General features: G+C 48.0%; 1 protein-coding gene across 1 annotated transcript; it reads left to right on the top strand.

Moving 5' to 3' along the window:
• Positions 1 to 5053: 5053 nt before the first annotated feature.
• Positions 5054 to 19476, top strand: UBE2F (ubiquitin conjugating enzyme E2 F (putative)). The gene is made up of 9 exons (XM_078855784.1): positions 5054 to 5309; positions 6709 to 6738; positions 7979 to 8044; positions 9301 to 9368; positions 9784 to 9854; positions 11230 to 11287; positions 13089 to 13121; positions 13759 to 13821; positions 18321 to 19476. Exons 1-9 carry the CDS (start codon positions 5141 to 5143, stop codon positions 18369 to 18371), a joined length of 609 nt encoding a protein of 202 aa, XP_078711910.1. The 5' UTR covers positions 5054 to 5140; the 3' UTR covers positions 18372 to 19476.
• The last annotated feature ends 663 nt before the right edge of the window (positions 19477 to 20139 follow it).

The raw sequence follows: 20139 nt of genomic DNA, 5'->3' as shown, positions 1-20139 counted from the left end.
TAAACTTGAGAATTTACAAAATACTGTATACAATCGTTAAAAGCTGAGAATAGAATACAAAAACGATTAAAGACTGAACATTGTATTACGGTAATCTTTAAAAAAAAACTTACATAACAACGTTATGTAACATAACAACGTTATGTAACAAACAAAATGTTACATAACAAAACCATGTAGACAAACCCACGCATACAATCACAATGTAACAATTGTGAAATTATAACAAATGCATCATAAATATAAAACTAAAGAGCTTAGAGGCCGATCTTGACACTGCTGGTAACCACGGCAAGTCCACTCAGCTGTTTGTTGCTGTTGTTGTGGCTGTTGTTGTTGCTATTGTTGTGGTTGTTGTTGCTGTGGCTGTTGTTGTTGTTGTTGTGGCTGTTGTTGTTGCTGTTGTTGTGGCTGTTGTTGTGGCTGTTGTTGTTGTGGTTGTTGCTGTTGTTACTGTGGCTGTTGTTGTGGTTGTTATTGTGGCTGTTGTTGTTGTGGTTTTTATTGTTGTGGCTGTTGTTGCTGTGGTTGTTGTTGCTGTGGTTGTTGTTGTGGTTGTTGTTGTGGCTATTGTTGTTGCTTGCTACGAAGACTTTCAGTGAAAGCCCGCCAGTGGGAGCGAGGTCTCTCATTGCCTTCTGCTGCTGCTCCCACAGTCTGGGCCCCACCGCCTGCCACCCGTGCTGTCGACTCCCTGCCACGCTGTGTGTTGAACTTCTTTCGCACCGTACGTCGTCAATCGGAGGCGCGGGGAAGGGTCAACAATTGAGTCGTCTTTTGATTTAAAGCTTTCGTGACTGCAGGGATTCATATTCTTGGTTCTTTCGGTAAAGTCACGTAGAAGGGAAATCATACAATAATACAAATATACAACAATAAAAATAAGAAAAATATAAAACAAGAAAAATATAAAACAATAAAACAATAAAAAAATATATTTTTTAAATAGTTTTATATTTTTATTACTTTATTATTTCCCTTCTACATAAAACAATAAAAAAAATGTATAGTTAAAAACAATAAAACATTTTTTTTATTGTTTTATATTTTATTATTTCCCTTCTACGTTACTTTACCGAAAGAACCAAGAATATGATTGAGTCGTCGTTTTATGCCAACTTTTGTTTTACAATGACAACACAGTAGTGTAAGCGTGATGTGGTGCCACAGCGACGGGGCCGCTCTGCCGAGCCAGGGAGCCGCCCGGCTTCCACCACCGCACTGCCCCCCATCACCCCCTCCACATAAGCACGCACCCGCACCCACGTAGGGCCTCGTGGCCGGGTCACCTACCCTGAGTTTTCACCCGAGGGCCCCCGAGGGGGTTTACCCCACGGTTTCTCAGGGCCAGGGAATTGGACAGGACAAGTATCGTCCTTGTACGATACTTGTGTTGACGTACACGCGCGAGTGCGGGAGGGGACGAGTCGTTGTGTCGGCGTGTGCCCCGCTCGCGTGTGCGAAACCGCTGTGCGCATTGAAGCTGTTAGCTTTGTGCGATCGTGCGCGTGCTCGTTACCTGCGTAAAGTGCGGCGCGGTGGTGGGCCCCTGACCCCCAACCCCGCGGCTCGAGCGCGTAATCGGCTGCGCATTGCTGTACTGTTTATCTCGCGCGCACGGCGGCGGCAACTTGCGCTCCGCGGCCAACCTCAGCGCAGGGGGAGCATGCACACATGATCCGCAGCACTCACGGGGGTACAGAATAGGGAGCAGATGGGGGACGAAAGTCCGGACCCCACCAGACAGCCAGGGGGTTATGATACGGAGGGGACGATGGAGACAGAGGCGAGCAGCCTCCACAGTGACAATCTTGTCGGGTGGTGGAGGGTTAAGGGGCCATCCATAAATGACGTCACGCACCTAGGGGGGGGTCAGACATTTGTGACGATGGGGGGGGGGGGTGAGAAATGTGACGTCACATCGAAATGCGAAACTTTAAATAAATATAGACAACACGTTCTACTTAATTAAATATACTTTTTAAACAGGACCCTGCGGGGTGGGCTGGTAGGAATAATACTAATACCGGTACAGGGATATCGACCGCACACACACGCGCACACACACACGCACATACGCGCACACACGCACATACACGTACACACGCACACACACACACGCACACACACCGCACGCACACACACATGTACACACACATGCACGCACGCACACGCACACGTAATGAAGTTGTGTTGCTACGCTTCCAGTTCGCCGTGAATAACGATCCGAAGCCCAATAGCGCCCATTCATCACGCCGCTCGAGTGGGCCGGACACGCACACACGCACGTACACACGCACACAGTCACACATATACACACACGCACGCACACACGCACACACACGCGCATACACACGCACACACACGCACGCACGCAAACACACACGCACACACACACACACGCGCATACACACGCACACACATACACACGCGCACGCACGCGCACACACACACACGCACCTCTCACCTGCAAGGCAGCGGTCGCCGCTTCTCCTCCCACATCTCTCGTCGCGGCAACTGTAACGATGGTGCAAGTTTGTTTTTATCATCAATTCCTCCTCCACCCCTCCCCGCCACTGTTCACCCACCAGAATAAATGAGTTCGCCCATAGTCAGTCGATCAAAAAGTTTCGCCGTGAGGCGCCGGAAGCGACGGCCATCTTGTTTAATTCACAGATCGCAGGGGGAGCGGGCGGCCATCTTGTCGGACAGGGTCATGCCAAGTGTTTGCAGTAGGGGGCGATGTTGATACACGGACGGACGGACGGACGATATAATCTATTGGTGGTCTGGTCCACTTCGTTCCTACCAGTAACAGGACCCTGCGGGGTGGGCTGGTAGGAATAATACTAATACCGGTACAGGGATATCGACCGCACACACACGCGCACACACACACGCACATACGCGCACACACGCACATACACGTACACACGCACACACACACACACGCACACACACCGCACGCACACACACACACACGTACACACACATGCACGCACGCACACGTAATGAAGTTGTGTTGCTACGCTTCCAGTTCGCCGTGAATAACGATCCGAAGCCCAATAGCGCCCATTCATCACGCCGCTCGAGTGGGCCGGACACGCACACACGCACGCATACACACGCACACAGTCACACATATACACACACGCACGCACACACGCACACACAGACACGCACACACACGCGCATACACACGCACACACACACACATACACACACGCACGCACGCGCACACACGCGCACACACACACGCACCTCTCACCTGCAAGGCAGCGGTCGCCGCTTCTCCTCCCACATCTCTCGTCGCGGCAGCTGTAACGATGGTGCAAGTTTGTTTTTATCATCAATTCCTCCTCCACCCCTCCCCGCCACTGTTCACCCACCAGAATAAATGAGTTCGCCCATAGTCAGTCGATCAAAAAGTTTCGCTGTGAGGCGCCGGAAGCGACGGCCATCTTGTTTAATTCACAGATCGCAGGGGGAGCGGGCGGCCATCTTGTCGGACAGGGTCATGCCAAGTGTTTGCAGTAGGGGGCGATGTTGATACACGGACGGACGGACGATATAATCTATTGGTGGTCTGGTCCACTTCGTTCCTACCAGTATAAAGGTTTTCTCCTACAACATCAGAGTGCAGCGCCACATTAAATACACACTACAATGACAATAGTTTAAAGCGATTTGAAGCATTTTGATTTAAAGCTTTCGTGACTGCATGGATTCATATTCTTGGTTCTTTAGGTAAAGTCACGTAGAAGGGAAATAATAAATAATAAAAATATGAAACCATACACATATAAAATATTGAAATAATAAAATATTAAACAATCAAATTTATTTTATATATTTTTTGTTTCATATAGAAGGGAAATAATAAAATAAAATAAATAGAAAACAAACACATTTTTTATATTTTCTTTGTTTTATATTTTTCTTATTTTTATTGTTTTATATATATATATTTTTTATTATTTCCCTTCTACGTGACTTTACCGAAAGAACCAAGAATATGATTTGAAGCATGTTTTATTTGGAAGGGGGGGGGTGCAGAGCTTTGTGACGTCATATTTGAGGGGGGGGTCTGACTTTTTGTGACGCCGTGTAACGAAGGGGGGGGGTCAAAAATCGTCCAAAATCGCGTGACGTCATTTATGGACGGCCCCTAGTGAACCCAAAAAAATACTTCCGTATTATTAGATGAAAACATTGTTCAGTTGTATGTGTATATGTTTAAGTGATTCATCTACGTGACTTTATCGAAATAACCAAGAAGATGAATCCCTGCAGTCACGAAAGCTTTAAATCGAAATTTAAGTGATTCGTTTACCTTTCCTACACTTCGCACTCCGATCGTGTTTTTGTATCGCCTGTTGTTGTAACGTTCTGACCCGCCCCTACCAAGACGTCTGTAACAAAGAGCTTCATAGCTCATCGGATTTCTGCTGCCACCTGCCGCAATTCGCCGCAGTCCCTTGCCCCTATTCCACCCCACCACATCCCCCCGCCCCTGAGAAGCCCCACCCCCTCCACACGAAGCCCCGCCCCCTCAGCAGGAAACCCCGCCCCCTCAGCAGAAAGCCCGCCCCTCAGCACGAAGCCCCGCCCCTCAGCAGGAAGCCCCGCTCCCTCCGCAGAAAGCCCGCCCCTCAGCACGAAGCCCCGCCCCCTCCGCAGAAAGCCCGCCCCTCAGCACGAAGCCCCGCCCCTCAGCAGGAAGCCCCGCACCCTCCGCAGGAAGCCCCGCCCCTCAGCAGAAAGCCCCGCCCCTCCGCAGGAAGCCCCGCCTCTCAGCAGGAAGCCCCGCCCCTCAGCAGGAAGCCCGCACCCTCAGCAGGAAGCCCCTCCCCTCAGCAGGAAGCCCCGCCTCTCAGCAGGAAGCCCCGCCCCCTCAGCAGGAAGCTCCGCCTCTCAGCAGTAAATCTCCCGCCACTCAACCTGAAGCCCCGCCCACAATCATTAATCTCCACCCGCAACCGTAAAGCCCCGCCCCCTCAGCAGGAACCCCCGCCCCTCTCGAGAGCCAAGCTCCTCCCCTCGCCGCGAGTCTCCACCCAGTGCCCCTTGACCCGGGAGGCAGAAATCGCCGTCTGGAGTCGAGCAGCAGTAGCAGCAGCAGGAGGAGGAGGAGGCGACGATGTTGACGCTGGCGCAGAAGAAGAAGCGGGACAGCAGTGGCGGTGGCGGCGCCGGGACCCGCAGCAGCAGCGGTGGCGGCGGCGTGGGGGGGAACCCGACCTCGGTGGGAGAGGGAGGAGGCGGCGGTGGCAGGCGGGTGTCGGTGCGGGACAAGCTGCTGCTCAAGGGTGGGTGGGTTGGTAGTCGTCGTCGGTGGGTTGTGGTGGTGGGTGGTGGTTGTTGGTGGGTGGTGATGATGGGTGACGATGGTGGATTGGTGGTCGTTGGCAAGGTGGTGGTGGTGGTAGTGGTGGGTGGTGGATGATTAGTGGTCATGGGTGGGTGGTTGTGATGGGTGGTTGTGATGGGTGGTGGTGGTGGGTGGGGACTGGATCTCATGAATATCGAGATCAGGGAGACCAGGGAGACCGAGTCCCAGGCGAGGAGAGAAACCAGGTCTCATGTCAGGTCCCAAGGAAAGGGATCAGGACCTGTGACCAGGGAGATCTCAGGGCCCAAGGAGAGGGATCAGGACCTGTGGCCAGGGAGATCTCAGGGCCCAAGGAGAGGGATCAGGACCTGTGACCAGGGAGATCTCAGGTCTCAAGGAGAGGGATCAGGACCTGTCGCCAGGGAGATCTCAGGTTTCAAGGAGAGGGATCAGGACCTGTGGCCAGGGAGATCTCAGGGCCCAAGGAGAGGGATCAGGACTTGTGACCAGGGAGATCTCAGGGCCCAAGGAGAGGTCCGGCTGAGATCGTTGAGATCCCAGGGAGGGAAGGAGAGTGACACGATCTCAGGAAGAGAGACCAGATCCCAGTGGGAGAGGGAGACCAGATCCCATGAAGAAACAGATCAGGTTCCAGGCAGAGTCAATATCTCGCAAAGAGACCAGATCCTACACAATTCTGGCAAATCGCCCGATGAAGTTGGTTGTAATCGCCAGCGAAACGTCGTACTCAAATTGTAAATGTTGTGGATTTACTCTCCATCACACCGATGTGCTAAATTCGTAGCTAATTGGCACTTTTTTTCCACGTGACAACCCTGACTAATTGGCTGTGTCGGGTGGTGGTGTGTTAACGACACATTTCTATTATTGACGGGATCTAACCACAAAAGTTTTTATGAAGGAGAATAGGTCTCAAGAAAGAGTCCCAAGGAGAAGACCAAACAGGCCCCAGCTCGGGAGACCTTCCCATGCACAGAGGCCAGGTTATCAGGATTGTTGCTGACAAGCCTGTGTTAGAACAGTCGGTGTATTTACACTTATTATACAAACATTGGGCAGTGTTTGTTATTGATGCTGCTAGAGTAGTTTCAGTCTGTGCTTATACATTCACAGCCAACACAATTCTTGAAAAAAATACCGAACCAATGTATTTTAAGGGTTGGATTTCAGAATATTTTATCAGAATCAAAATGTGTGTTTATACTAGAGGAGTCCGATGAACTTTAAAGTCCAGTCGGGGCGGGTAAGAACGTTGCAACAACAAACTTTATAAAAACATGATAGTCTACATGTTACACACGAAGGTATTACGTGTTATCACACCGTAAAATGTGTGCTTTTCTTTGTAATTTCAGAAGTTGCAGATCTGGCTTCAAACCTCCCAAGTAAGTACAAGGGATTGCTGTAGATCTGAAACTTTTGACTCGATAAATAATTACTGAATATATGAATAATTAAGCGGTTATATTTATAGACTCAACATTAGCACAATGTGCATGTACAAGCGGTCTCCGGTTTACGACGGTCCCATTTTCGACGCATCGCTATCGAGTTATTTTTCAGAAGCGACCTGGCCACAAATGATAGCTTAACGAGGAGTGGCTTATCATGTGGAAATGTCTAGCAGCCAAATACTCTAAAAAGTTGTTTTGAAATGTGGAGAGGAAAACCGGAGGACCCGGAGAAAAATAAACAGGACCACGGGGAGAACATGCAAACTCCAAATATACAAGCATCAGGGTCGGCATCGAATCCACAACCTCATGTATACCAGGCGAGGTAGTTAACATCTCGCTACCACGGTGCCCCTGACAAAGATACATATTTTGATTCTGAGATGCCTGGAATCTACTCATTGAACACGGCTGCATATTAAGGGGAAAACTTATTTGTTTATATATAATCGAGTAGAAGGTTAATTGTTTCAATAGCGGTCAACAGGTTGTGTTGAATATTATTGAAAATCCAGGTGCATTTCTGTTTGGATAGGACTTGTGGGTGATACGGACGTAAAATTGTGTTGTCATTTGGAGTGCGTTGACTTTTAGCTGACAGTGTTTATGTAGATGGTTAAATAGGAGCACTCAACCTTGAAGGCTCGCACTGAAATCTGAGGACCTCTCGTGGAGACGGAGGAAATATTTGATGGGCTGTTTTTGAATGTTATTCTTTGCTTTCTTCCCATTCAGTCATTTGAAAACCAGCCTTTTGCAACTAATTCGTAATTAGGTGGGTTGGATCACGTACATACTATGTGTGTCGGAAACCCTCCTTCACCCAACACAGCCAGTTATTACAGTTATCACGCGAACGAACGTGCCAGTGTATTACTTCTTCAGCACTTTACCAGTGTGTTGGAGATCAATACCACGTGACAACATTATGAATCTGCAGTGTAAGGGGAGGAGAGTCTACAACACACATTTTGCTTACACGATCTGACAACCCAAAAAAATAATTATGAATCGTAACATCGGTCGAGAAATCCTACGTGTTACGTTTAGACACTTTTGACTTAACCTTGCATTCATCCAACCCGTATCTAACTACATTTGTGTTGTATGTATGTGGAACTTCTTTCGCACCATACGTAGCCAACCATGCTAATCGGAGGTGTGTTCGCAGACACATGTAGGACAAACTTTCCTGACCCGAACAAGCTGCATTTCCTACAGCTCACCATCACGCCAGGTGAGTACGGCGGGATGTCCGGTGCAGCATGTGGTGTATGTCAATCGCTGGAGAGAGTGGCGCTTAAAACAATCCTGAGCCTTGTCCTGATTGCTGAACGCACATGCTGATGTGTCTGCGTCTTAGTGCATGGATCCAGTATGTGTGTTAAGAGCACTGGTATTAACACATTCCTGCGGAGGAAGCTGGTAGGAACGTTGGGTTGCTCGGTCAATGGTCAGGGTCAACGGCGGCGTGGTGTATTCCGCAAATATGGCCGACTGTGAGGGCGGGCACAAGCCGGCGTGAGTAGGTTAAACGTTGAGTTTTATAAGGGCACCACGGGGTGACCAGCCCCTCCCCACCCAGCCCCACCCCTCCCACCCACCACCCAGCCCCACCCTCCCCACCCAGCCCCTCCCCACCCAGCCCCTCCCCACCCTCCCCTCTCCATCCAACCCCACCCCTCCCATTTTTGGATGCACGATGGACGGACGGACACAACAACCCCTGTGGGCTGGTGTAACCAGGAGGTTCCTACCAGTAACAATGTGTTTGATTCTTGGCCACTAATAACATTAGCACTGTTGGCTACATCCGTTGCGAAAGAAGTTCAAAATACATAAGATGCATGTGGTATCCGATCCTGTTATGGACTTCCTCTGAGTCAACTTAACCTTATTTGAGTACCTAGTGCAATGTATGAACATCAGCACTGGGGAGAAAAAGATGGCTGGGCATCTTGTGCCACACTATGTTGCCAATTACGTTAGGGGGTTTTTAGCATCCACTATGAAGCAGACGGCGAGTGGAATTAGAATGGTTATTTTACCCACAGTAACAATCAGAGCGCCCACTGGATTTGAACCGTGAACCTCTCCGCAACAAGCGGCGAATACACTCCCGCTGGGCCATGTCACCGCTTGATGACATGTCAACGCCGCATATGATTCAATTGGTGTGTGTGAGCATAAGAATTAGTTCTAGATTTGAACTTTTCGTGACTGCAAGGGTCCATACTCTTTGGTTTTTTCGGTAAAGTCACGTAGGTAAAAAGGAAAATAAAAATAAATTAAATCACGACGGAAGCTTGTGTTGCCTCCGAAACGCCGTGATTTCATTTATTTTTATTTTATTTTTTACCTACGTGACTTGACCGAAAAAACCAAAGAGCATAAGAATTAGATTAAGTAAACCAATCCTTACGTAAGTAGTGCTCGCTAACAGAGAATTATTAATGCCAAAGTTTGATCCTTGTCTTGCGTGTTCTCTTGCAGATGAAGGCTACTATGTCGGAGGGAAATTTGAGTTTGAAGTCGATGTCCCAGATGCCTATAACATGGTGGTAAGTGGCTTCTTGGCCTGCATATGCACGTGTTAGTGGTGCACTGGTATGGTACGGGGAGCACTGGCACAATGGTTAGTGCACTGCACCACAAACCAGGTGGCCTGAATTCGATTTTTTCGATTTGTGGCCATGGCTATGATATCTTAACTGGTCTACGTTCTTCGCCAGACTCGGTCTTTAACCCAGTTTCAAGTTTATTTGACAAACTGGTTAAGAACTCAGAATACGAGGATAGTCTGATTTGCAAAGGGTGCCCTGGGAAATTAATGTGCCCCGTTGCGGCGTGTACGCACCGAGGAGACAAAGGTCACCGGGCACCACCGCCCCGTGTAAGTGTGAGCACTGTGTAAATCGTTAACGTGGGCTAAGTGATCGTGATTGGATATTACCAACGTGTCGTGTTCCATTGCAGCCCCCCAAAGTGAAGTGCCTTACGAGAATATGGCACCCCAACATTGCCGAGACGGGTGAGATCTGCTTAAGGTGAGTGTGTGTGCACGTCGAGTGTTCGTCTAGGGCAGGGGTCGGCAACCGTGTGTGCACGTCGAGTGTTCGTCTAGGGCAGGGGTCGCCAACCCCCCGCTCCGGAGGCGCATGCGGCTCTTCAAGGACTGATTCTAGATTTGAAGCTTTCGTGACTGCAAGGATTCATACTCTTAGGTTTTTCGGTAAAGTCACGTAGGTAAAAAATAAATAATAATAATAAATAATAGAAATTAAATAATAAATCACGACGCTAAATACTAAGGTTTTTTTTATACCGAATCCAAAAATAAATGGCTCCTCTTGTTATTTTGGTTGCCGACCCTTGGTCTCGGGGGCAGGGTTCTTTCAATATACAGGGTGTTTCAAAAGATGGACCCAATTTCAAAGCAGTATCTTTCACGATGGCAACATGTTACGATTACACAAAAAGTTACAAACGGTTTAATGAGTTATCAAGTTTTACTAACCATTTTATAAATGCTCTATGTGCCCTCCACCTGCAGTACGGACAACATCGAGACGATAGTTGAATTCGTCCCAAACGCCTCTCAAAGTGTCTTCTTCCGCTGAAGTAACCGCTGCCGTGATTCTGTTTTTGAGGTCGTCCAGATTAGTCGCTAATGGTGACACAAAAACATGGTCTTTTGTGCCACCACGCTCTTTGACATTGGCGGATTAATGCCAAAACGCCATTGAAACGCACGCTGCACCGCAATTACGGATTCACTCTTGCTGAACTGCAGAACGCAAAACGCCTTGTGTTGCGGGGTCGCCATCTTGCGAATGACTGAGGCTAGGGGTTGTTTGTGTGCTGGGAGAGGCATCTAGCGGTCATCATGTGAAACTCTATGCCCCGCCCTCTCTCTATGCCCCGCCCTCTCTCTATGCCCCGCCCTCTCTCTATGCCACGCCCTCTCTCTATGCCACGCCCTCTCTCTATGCCCCGCCCTCTCTCTATGCCCCGCCCTCTCTCTATGCCCCGCCCTTTCAAGTGGTAAGAGTTTCATTCATGGGCGGTTCGTGGTTGCAGAGATATAGCGATTTCAAATCGGCTCAATCTTTTTGAAACACCCTGTATTTATCAGCGGCCCACATAATAAAACTACCGTGTGCTGGTACAATGTCAGACGTCACATGCCGTCATGTCACGTTTGCACATGTAACCACAAATCTGTAACTCTTGTCTTCAAGTCCCTCATCTCTTGTTCATCTCATGTCCATCTCATCGATCTTATTTCTTGTTTATAGCTCTTCCTTCTCTATGTCTTGTTGATCTCACTTTCATCTCCCTCATCTGCACCTCCTCGTCCTTAAGGGGATGACCGTTTGCAATGCCAACTCGACCGTGGACTGCGTGTTTCTGTTCCCCCAGTTTACTTCGTGAGCACTCGATAGACGGTACTGGATGGGCTCCCACACGCACGTTGAAGGTTGTACTGCTTCCTTAATCTTCACGGAAGCTCAAATGCCTCCTCTGTGTGTCTGTGTATATATATATACATTTTCGGCATGGCGAATTACTGCTTGCCATCCGCCTTTATAAACAAGCCACATTCATAAACAAAGCATGTATCATGAGCTTAAGAATCTGAGATTCAATGCATCATTACACCCCAAGTGTATGTGATAGATTTAATTCACAATGGAAAACCAATATTTCATCAGCCTAAGAAGCGGCAGTCATACATTCCACCATTTGGGTAATAATCATTGTGGCGTTAATTGCGTATGTAAAGTTGGTGGTTGGCGGCTTTTTGCGTGTTATATGGGTAGCCAACATCGACTCTAACCCCGACTCCTGTTAGTATTAGTTCATTCACAATGGCCAGCCGTGCATGTGGGATATATTGGCCATAATTTTTTGGCTTACAGAGTGCCCAAGGATGATATTAATACACTGGCATTGCCGTGAATTAATAACGATCTCTGTAAAGTGACGGCATTGTCTGTTTTTGTATTGCGCCGTCTTCAGGATTTATTCCTTTATTTTACGTTCTTCATATGGCTGATGTTGATTTAGAGCAATTATTATAATTTTACACTGAGCTGCTTGAGCCAGATAATTGCGTCAGGAGTAGCAGGGTTGATCATTTTGATGCCTCCTCCGTAGTTTTGTTAATTGAGAGTTGAGTCGTTACACGTTCCACGGTCTGTTTTTGGGTGACCACAGCTACACGCTGGCGGAGAGTGTTTTTCTAATTTTCTATTTGTGCGTCAACTAGCCGCTCCTTCTATGGTGTGTGCGGACGTGGTTGAGGGTTGTTCACAGTGAGCTGAACGAAGATTGTAGTTTTCCAAGACCGTTTCATTTTGACTTTGCCCAGTCTCCAATACACTCGCTCTCCTGTGCATACGATGACGGAAGGAGGAAGGCATTGGGGTCCTAATTGACTAAGCGCAAGCAGATATGGATACAATTTTAGACACGCATTTCTTGAAATAGTCACAATTCACAATGACAATTCAAAATAATGAGTCATTTGTGTATCCATTTTAGTGTCTGATTTGTTAAGTTTCTCATTTGTAGTATCCCATTTGTTCCCAAAAACCAAAATGTATTAACTTGCATGCCATGTGCCCAAGTAATAATCTGTTTTACACGCACACACAATGTGACACGTAAGATATATAGCCATTCTCAATCCACTGCTTGATGTAGGTCTCCCCATGCCATACATCAATAACAAGTTGATTTTGATAAGTACGATTGTTATAAGCCTCCTATATAATACAGTACTTTTGTAACGTAGTCATACCTATTGCTACTGTTATTTACCATGTGGGTTCCAAACTGTCTGAATAAGATTTCAACTCAACTCTGTCTACAGTTCGTAGATGATTACATCCTCGATGTCACGTAAACTTAAAAACGGCTCAATCCCTAAAACGTACATTGTCATCCTCTGCTTAAATTAAAACACTGTACTGTAAACATTTCAACAATTGCAACCAGATTCATCAGTAAAGCATTACACGGGTGAAGTGATCGTGATTGGATATTTCCAAGGTGTCGTGTTCCATTGCAGCCCCCCCCACAGTAAGTAAAGTGCCTTACGATCACCACAGCTGAGCTGTGTGAACAGGGAGACCACTCTGGTTGAACGGTTGTGTGGTTGTGCGGTTGTGTGGTTATGCGGTTGTGTGGTTGTGTGGTTGTGTGGTTATGCGGTTGTGTGGTTGTGTGGTTGTGCGGTTGTGCGGTTGTGCGGTTGTGCGGTTGTGTTTTTACAGGACGTGGTGTGGGGTCTCAACTCCCTCTTTACGGTGAGCCATGATCACTCTGAGCACTTCTGCCAGCGACCACACCACAGCCAGTCTCTGCTAGATTGGATCCACCAAGATTTGTAAATATATGCAGCACATGTGCGCAGTCCTTTCACCACTGGGATGAGGGGGCCTTCTTGCGCCATATTGGTTCGTGAAGGCGGGGAGCCTGGATGTTTGTGCATAGGACAGCACAACAATGGAGATTTTACTGCACTGCGCTCTGCCGACAACGTAGCCCCATAGCAGCCTACAATAGCTGCGGTTTTATGCTGGATGGTCACCCGTTCTAGCGGTAAGAAGGCTCAAACCCCGCTTAGCTTCGGAGGTCTGATGAAATTGACCATATTGAAGAATTCTCATATGCATTTGAATGCTTTCCAACAGGTTAAAAGCCTTTATGGATTCGCTCTGTACGTCCGTATTTTCATACTTGCTTTTGCATTTTAGCCTCAGTACTACCCAAAGGCTTCTGAGCATTTTGGAAAGTGTCCATAATCCATGCACACGCATGATGATTTTTTCACTCCTTTGTTCATTGGATCATGGATATGATTTCCCCTACAATGCCACTGTGAGCAGCATGGATTCATTGCGAGGTGGAGAACAATCGTTGTTTGTGTGCGCATCCCTCTAGGATCTGCTGAACTTTGACGACCCACTGAACATCGAGGCTGCTGAGCATCACCTGCGGGACAAGGTGAGCGTCACGCGGTGCGATCACTCCGCCGCTGGCATGTAGCACCCGTCTCGTCTCGAGCGGGCAGATTACGAGATGACGCAGCCTTAAAACAGCATGCGGATTTTATTGTGTAGATACACATTGGGGTCGTGTGTGATGCGGGCTGCCTGACATGATTTTTAAGTAAATAGGTTTTTCCCCTTTTTTCTGGCAACAAAACACCAAACTGAAACCTTTACAAGGAATCATGTCTGTGTAGTGTGGTTCAAGGAGGCTTGGACGACGTAGTCGGAGGCACACTTATTTATTCAACACAGTTGTATCTACAGGCCGAGATATACAACACTCGGAGGGGTATCGGCCCCTCCACCCGTCTAACTGGGAGATCGACAACCTATGTTACAGCTAACCTATTCCTAGGTCCTCCACTATCGGGCTAGGGGAGGCTAGCTAACCCAGCCCTGGTTAAGCTGGGATTACGGCACCCTGAGTTCCCTGACCGGCTCTTACAAGAGCATCGGCTCTGGGCTCTTGGGGCCACGCCACTGGCTGGCCTTGGTCGGTCCTGAGAAGGACAGCGATCCAAGGGAGTCCCAGGGCTTATCTAGCAGGTCTTCTTGCTTCTCTGGTTAAAGCTGAACACTCAACCCCGTGCCCTCTGGCTCACCGCCTTATATAGCAATTCCCCCCTGAGGGGTGGGGCCGTGGGGGATCCCAGCGCCGTATTAGCCCCCCAGGCTAAACGGCGCGGACGTCGATGTAAGCACCTGCTCGCGTACAGACATAGCCACGCCCAGTGTGTTTGTTTCCCATCCGTATCAACTCTATAACACCCCCTCCGTAACACCTCTACATCTGCATTAACCACAATGCTTGTGGTTAGAATGCATACAAAAAACACTCTGATAATATATGCATTGTCCTTGAAACTGATTGGTCCACACCAGAGATGGCTTTCTTTTGAGCCTCGTCTCAAACGGTGTTAGACCAGAGGATGCTAAAAGGCGTACAGCCCAAAGACAATGCACTATCAGAGTAATGAGAGCTCGGGGTGAGTATCTACACCATGGGACCTCCTTTGCCAGTGTAGTGACATCAGGGATATCACTGTATGGTGCCGGTCCGGGAGGGACATGGCGTGCGAGGTACTTACATCGCGAACAGCACCGTGTGTGTTGCTGTGTGAGGCCGGCTCTAGCATAGCACGGCGTACGATGCACCGTCATCGCGTACACCCCGTAGGTGGGTGTGGTACCAGCCCTAGCGGGGCTTGGTGAGCGCTGGGATAGCGCGGGCACTACACATAGCGTGTAGTGCAGGCTCCCACAAGGGTGAGCGGGAGAGCGTCAGCCCAGGAGCAGAGTTGCCCCGGGCCATAGCACTCTGGTTGACCCCGTAGACACGTGATCCAGAGTGTCCACAGAGAAGGCCCCAGGTGGGGGGGGGGCTATGGGGTGATCACGTGTCCAGGGCGAGCTCTCGAGAGGGATCGAGAGGGAGCTAGAACACTCGCGAAGGTGGACGGGGCCGAGGGCGGAGCGGCCCCGACCCGGGAGGATAAAAGGTGGGTCCCTGAGAGGGATCGGGGTCGCTTCGTTCTACAAGCTGGAAACTCTACGTCCTACGTCTGACGAGGCATCAACACGTGGCCGGGGACCCGAGTGAGGGTCCGACCCTTCGTAGCTGTAACTCCTACGTATAGTGTAGTTAGCTGGGTGGTCACCGCCCTAGGCTGTATCTGGTGAAGGGGCAGTTACCCATTTGTGTATATCCGTGTTGCGAATAAATGTGTTGTCTCTGAAGAATAACGTCTGCAACTCAGTTGGACCCACTACAACAGTACCAAAATATGATAATAGGTTTTTCCCCTTTTTTCTGGCAACAAAACAGGTGTTAAGATGTTAAAACACCAAAACTGAAACCTTTTACAAGGAATCATGTCTACATTAACCACAATGCTTGTGGTCAGAATGCAAACAAAACATGTACTCTGACAATAGAAGCATTGTGGTTAATTGTGGTTAATGCACACATGATTCCTTGTAAAAGGTTTCAGTTTGGTGTTTTAACATCTTAACACCTGTTGTGTTGCCAGAAAAAAGGGGAAAGACCTATTATCATATTTTGGTACTGGCAAAGGAGGTCCCATGATGATTTTTAAGGTCTGTTAATGAGTAAAAGCTCTGTTAATGAGAATAAAAATTACCTCGAGTCTTGTGTATCATTGTGGCACTTTAGTGATGTCACTCCAACGCGTTTTAAGAGAAAGGTAATGCAGTAACGTCAGTCCACGTATGTGATTGTAAAGGGCTTTTTCACACCATTGAGGCTTTGAACTGGTGTCGGACAGCCTAGGCCACACAGCCTAGCGAAGTACCATTTGTTTTTTAGGTTGCAGCTTCATTAAAAAATACACGCAATGGTTGGGTGGCTGGGAGATCAGAGCCCTGAGCTGGGTTCGAATTCGGTCAACTGGCTTTGAATAAACTGTCTATGCCACTCTTCATACAGACTCTGTGTGTTAAATGTGCCTCCGTGTGGTTCTGTAAGCCTCGGCAAGAACCGTGAGCCATACGAATCCTAAAGATTACCTCGTCTGGCTCTGCTTTTTTTCATCGGTTTGTGTTTTTTGTGTGTGTGTGTATACTGTGTGTGTGTATACTGTGTGTGTACTGTGTGTGTATACTGTGTGTGTATATACTGTGTGTGTACTGTGTGTGTGTATACTGTGTATACTGTAGACTCCTGCATGCTTGTTTATGATGGTTCGTCTGGCACTGTAACTGGTCAGATTTTTTTATTGTTATCCCCATGCACCATCTGGCATTGGCAAATCTTATTTCCAGGGTGCTCATAACCATTACAGATCACGTGTTTTTTAAAAGTCACTCTTGAATCTGGAAAGGATGGTGGTGGGAGTCAGGTTTTAGATATGCATCCGTATGGGGGGCTTTCCTGTAGACAGTGTCCCATTGAGCCATCTGACACCAGATGGCTCAATGGGACATATCTAAAAACCTGACTCCCACCATCCTTCCCAGAATAATTCCCTCATCAAAACTCTACACCATAGAGCTCGATGTATTTCCGACCATCACCACCTAGCCAGTCAACTGGAACACGTACACTAAGCCCTCAAGATCAATGAATATTCAGACTACACAATCCGTAAAGCTATTACCCCAACCTTTGGGAAATAACCATCTGAGGACCCAATCAAAACCATCACCTTCCATACATAGCAGGGGTCACCAAAAAGATTTTCAAAATCATGAGCAAACAAGATCCAGGTTCGATTTAACACAGTATATAAAATTCGTGATCTGATCCCATCTGTGAAGGATGTGATCCTGACATGCAGTACCCTGGCGTCTACAAACTAAGCTGTGTCTGCGGCAGTAGTTACATTGGGGAAACTAAGCGACATGTCTCGGGCCGTGTTCGTGAACATAAGGCAGATCTGAAACACGGTAGGACCAATACCTCGACCATGGCTGATCATTGTTTTAATGCGGTGGGCTCACGAAATTGATTTATCTAAGACGAAGGGAACTTTGCGAACCCACTGGCTATCAACAAAGATTCGTTCATGAAGCCATCCAAATATAGACAAAGAGACAACTTCAGTCGAAAAAATGGGTATAAACTAAGCAATCATTGGAAGGACGTTACCAACCAGTTTAAGTCGTAACTAGCTGTGATGTTCCCATCCTGCCACCTTCCGATGTTAGTTGTTATTTTCGGATCTCTGATTTTACATTAACAGGTTAAATTTCTCACCCTAACACAGCAACCTCGCTCGCCGTGCTTGAGGTTTTTGCTTTGCGATGTGCCATTAACATGCTGATCTCACACATTAACATGCTCATCTCTCACATTAACATGCTGATCTCACACATTAACATGCTCATCTCTCACATTAACATGCTAATCTCTCACATTAACATGCTAATCTATCACATTAACATGCTAATCTCTCACATTAGCATGCTCATCTCTCACATTAACATAGCCACCTCAGCGCACCTGCCGTGGAGGCCTCTCAACGATCTTACATTATGCAAATTTTTACTGGGCAGCCCTTTGGTGGGAAAACCCACCACCGTCGCGGTCGCTACCCACCACTTGCATTAACATTGGCTGCTGACATTTTGGCTACACCCATTTCAAACCTTTATAAACAGTTGACCTTTAGAAGCTCACCCCCTCTTCCTGATGACAAACGCTTGCGTTGCGATTGAGACGTAGTTTTTTATTACTTTTTGTTATTTTCTTTGAACCTATCTACGTGACTTTACCGAAAGACCCAACGAATATGAATTCCTGCAGTCACGAAAGCTTCAAGTTAAGATTCAATAAGATCTGACTTGGGCTGTAATAAGGCAGGCATTGATAAGCAGTTGACAGGTATGCATTATCACTAATTCAATACTTTGGAGAACAATCACATGTTGGAAAGAATTACAGAATCGCATGCATATTCATCATTTTTCTTTTTCTCTTCCCTTCCCATGCAGGACGAGTTCAGGAACAAGGTGCAGGATTACATCCGACACTATGCAAGATGACTCGAGCTGATGAGGCCTTCGCATGCTGCTTTTCTCCGGTCGGTCTTCTCGGATGCACGGAACGGGAACGTGGGGAGGGACACGTCCGGGCCTGGTGCCGAAACTGCGTCCTGGTCGTGTGCGCGTGACCCCGTCCTGCACAACCTACGACCTCTCCTGCATTAGCCCAACTCGAGCCGCCTGGCTACGGTGCGCGGAGGCACACGCAGGACTCCTGATGTTCTCAATCTACCGTGACGGAACACGCTCGTGAAAAAACTAGGGCTGTCACAAGTGCATCGATAACGTTGACAGGCACCTCCGTCGTTTACGATTAATCAGCCTGCCCGATAATCGGATTTGTCAGTGGATGTTGGTTTGCCAAAGTGGCACGGAGGGCGGCGGCGGCAGCAGCAGCAACAGCAACAGGCGAGAATATCTTGCTGAAAGTGCCAGGTCGGCACCACAGGGTGATGGGTTCGATGCCCGGTCTGCTTAGGCGCCTTACCTCATTGCTGCCGTAGCAAAGCCGTGTTGAACGGCGCTGTATGAATACAAAAAAATTATGAGAGCAATGACAGCATTCATTCTTTATCACCTTTTGAAAGTAAGCGATGAAATCTATGAATACTTGTTGATTATTCAATGGTGTGGAATAATGTAGATCGGCAAGTGACAGCCCTAGTCACAACTGTAGGTTTTCGCAACTGTGTCTCGCCGCCAAAGTCACCAAACATCGCACGTTTGCTTGGTTTTACGTTGAACATCGTGTGAGTTGAGGTTTCTTTTTTGCGGATGTTGCTTTAAGGTTTGAGGGGCGAGCGTTCTCCGGAGGTCGTCGTGTTTTTATGTCGCTTGCTGCTGTTTACCGTTACAAGGCGTTTTGTTTTGCACGTTCAGAAGTGACTTCCAGAAAATGCAATGTGATAATGAACGTGCCCCCACGCACCTCTGCAATTGCAAAAGCAACCACTTATTGCATCGCCGTTACAAACAAGCGTCGAGGATGAAAGTGCTGAGCTGCATTGCAGGAAGAGAATGCGTCATGAGCTGAGTGTGTCACGATGTACTGTTTACTTGGTTTGTTGCTTCTGTAACGCACAGCAAATTGTTCATTAAAAAAAAAACACCCAAAAGTATTTGCCGTTTGTAATACTTGTCTAGGAAGGCCTCGCCGAGTCTAAAGACTCCGTGTCAGGAGGGGGTCCTGCTTTGGGATGTCTTAAGATCTCCAGCATCTTGGTCATGAAACAAATACCTTGGATATGCAAGCAGAGTCTGGAGAGAGTGGGCAAGGCTAGAGGAAGAACTTTGGTCCTTATCTGTGTATGATAGTTCAATGTTAATGGGACATTTTACTGGTAGGAACCTCCTGGTTACACCAGCCCACAGGGGATTATTGTGTCCGTCCGTCGTGCATCAAAAAATGGGAGGGGCGGGGCTGGGTGGGGAAGGGCTGGGTGTGGAGGGTGGGGCTGGGTGGGGAGGGGCTGGTCACCCCGTGGTGCCCTTATAAAACTCAACGTTTAACCTACTCACGCCGGCTTGTGCCCGCCCTCACAGTCGGCCATATTTGCGGAATACACCACGCCGCCGTTGACCCTGGCCATTGACCGAGCAACCCAACGTTCCTACCAGCTCCCTCCGCAGGAATGTGTTAGTGAGGGACTGTTGTTATCTTGGTGTGGTCTGGGACTTTCTGCGATTTTTGCTGCTCTGCCCAAGCTTAATAAATCGGTCGTATACACTTAATTATTTTAATTGCATTTGGTGATTGGATTGCCATTTT

Source organism: Lampetra fluviatilis, chromosome 4 (assembly GCF_964198595.1).
Source record: "Lampetra fluviatilis chromosome 4, kcLamFluv1.1, whole genome shotgun sequence".
Classification (NCBI taxonomy): Eukaryota; Metazoa; Chordata; class Hyperoartia; order Petromyzontiformes; family Petromyzontidae; genus Lampetra; species Lampetra fluviatilis.
Note: the sequence above shows the minus strand (reverse complement) of the source record. Positions and strands in the feature narration are given on the sequence as shown.

Excerpts from the sequence above, each read along its gene's own strand:
- UBE2F (XM_078855784.1), top strand. The coding sequence starts at position 5,141 with ATGTTGACGCTGGCGCAGAAGAAGAAGCGGGACAGCAGTGGCGGTGGC. Across the intron at positions 9,369-9,783 it reads CAGATGCCTATAACATGGTG|CCCCCCAAAGTGAAGTGCCT; the intron begins GTAAGTGGCTTC and ends GTTCCATTGCAG. Across the intron at positions 13,822-18,320 it reads AGCATCACCTGCGGGACAAG|GACGAGTTCAGGAACAAGGT; the intron begins GTGAGCGTCACG and ends CTTCCCATGCAG.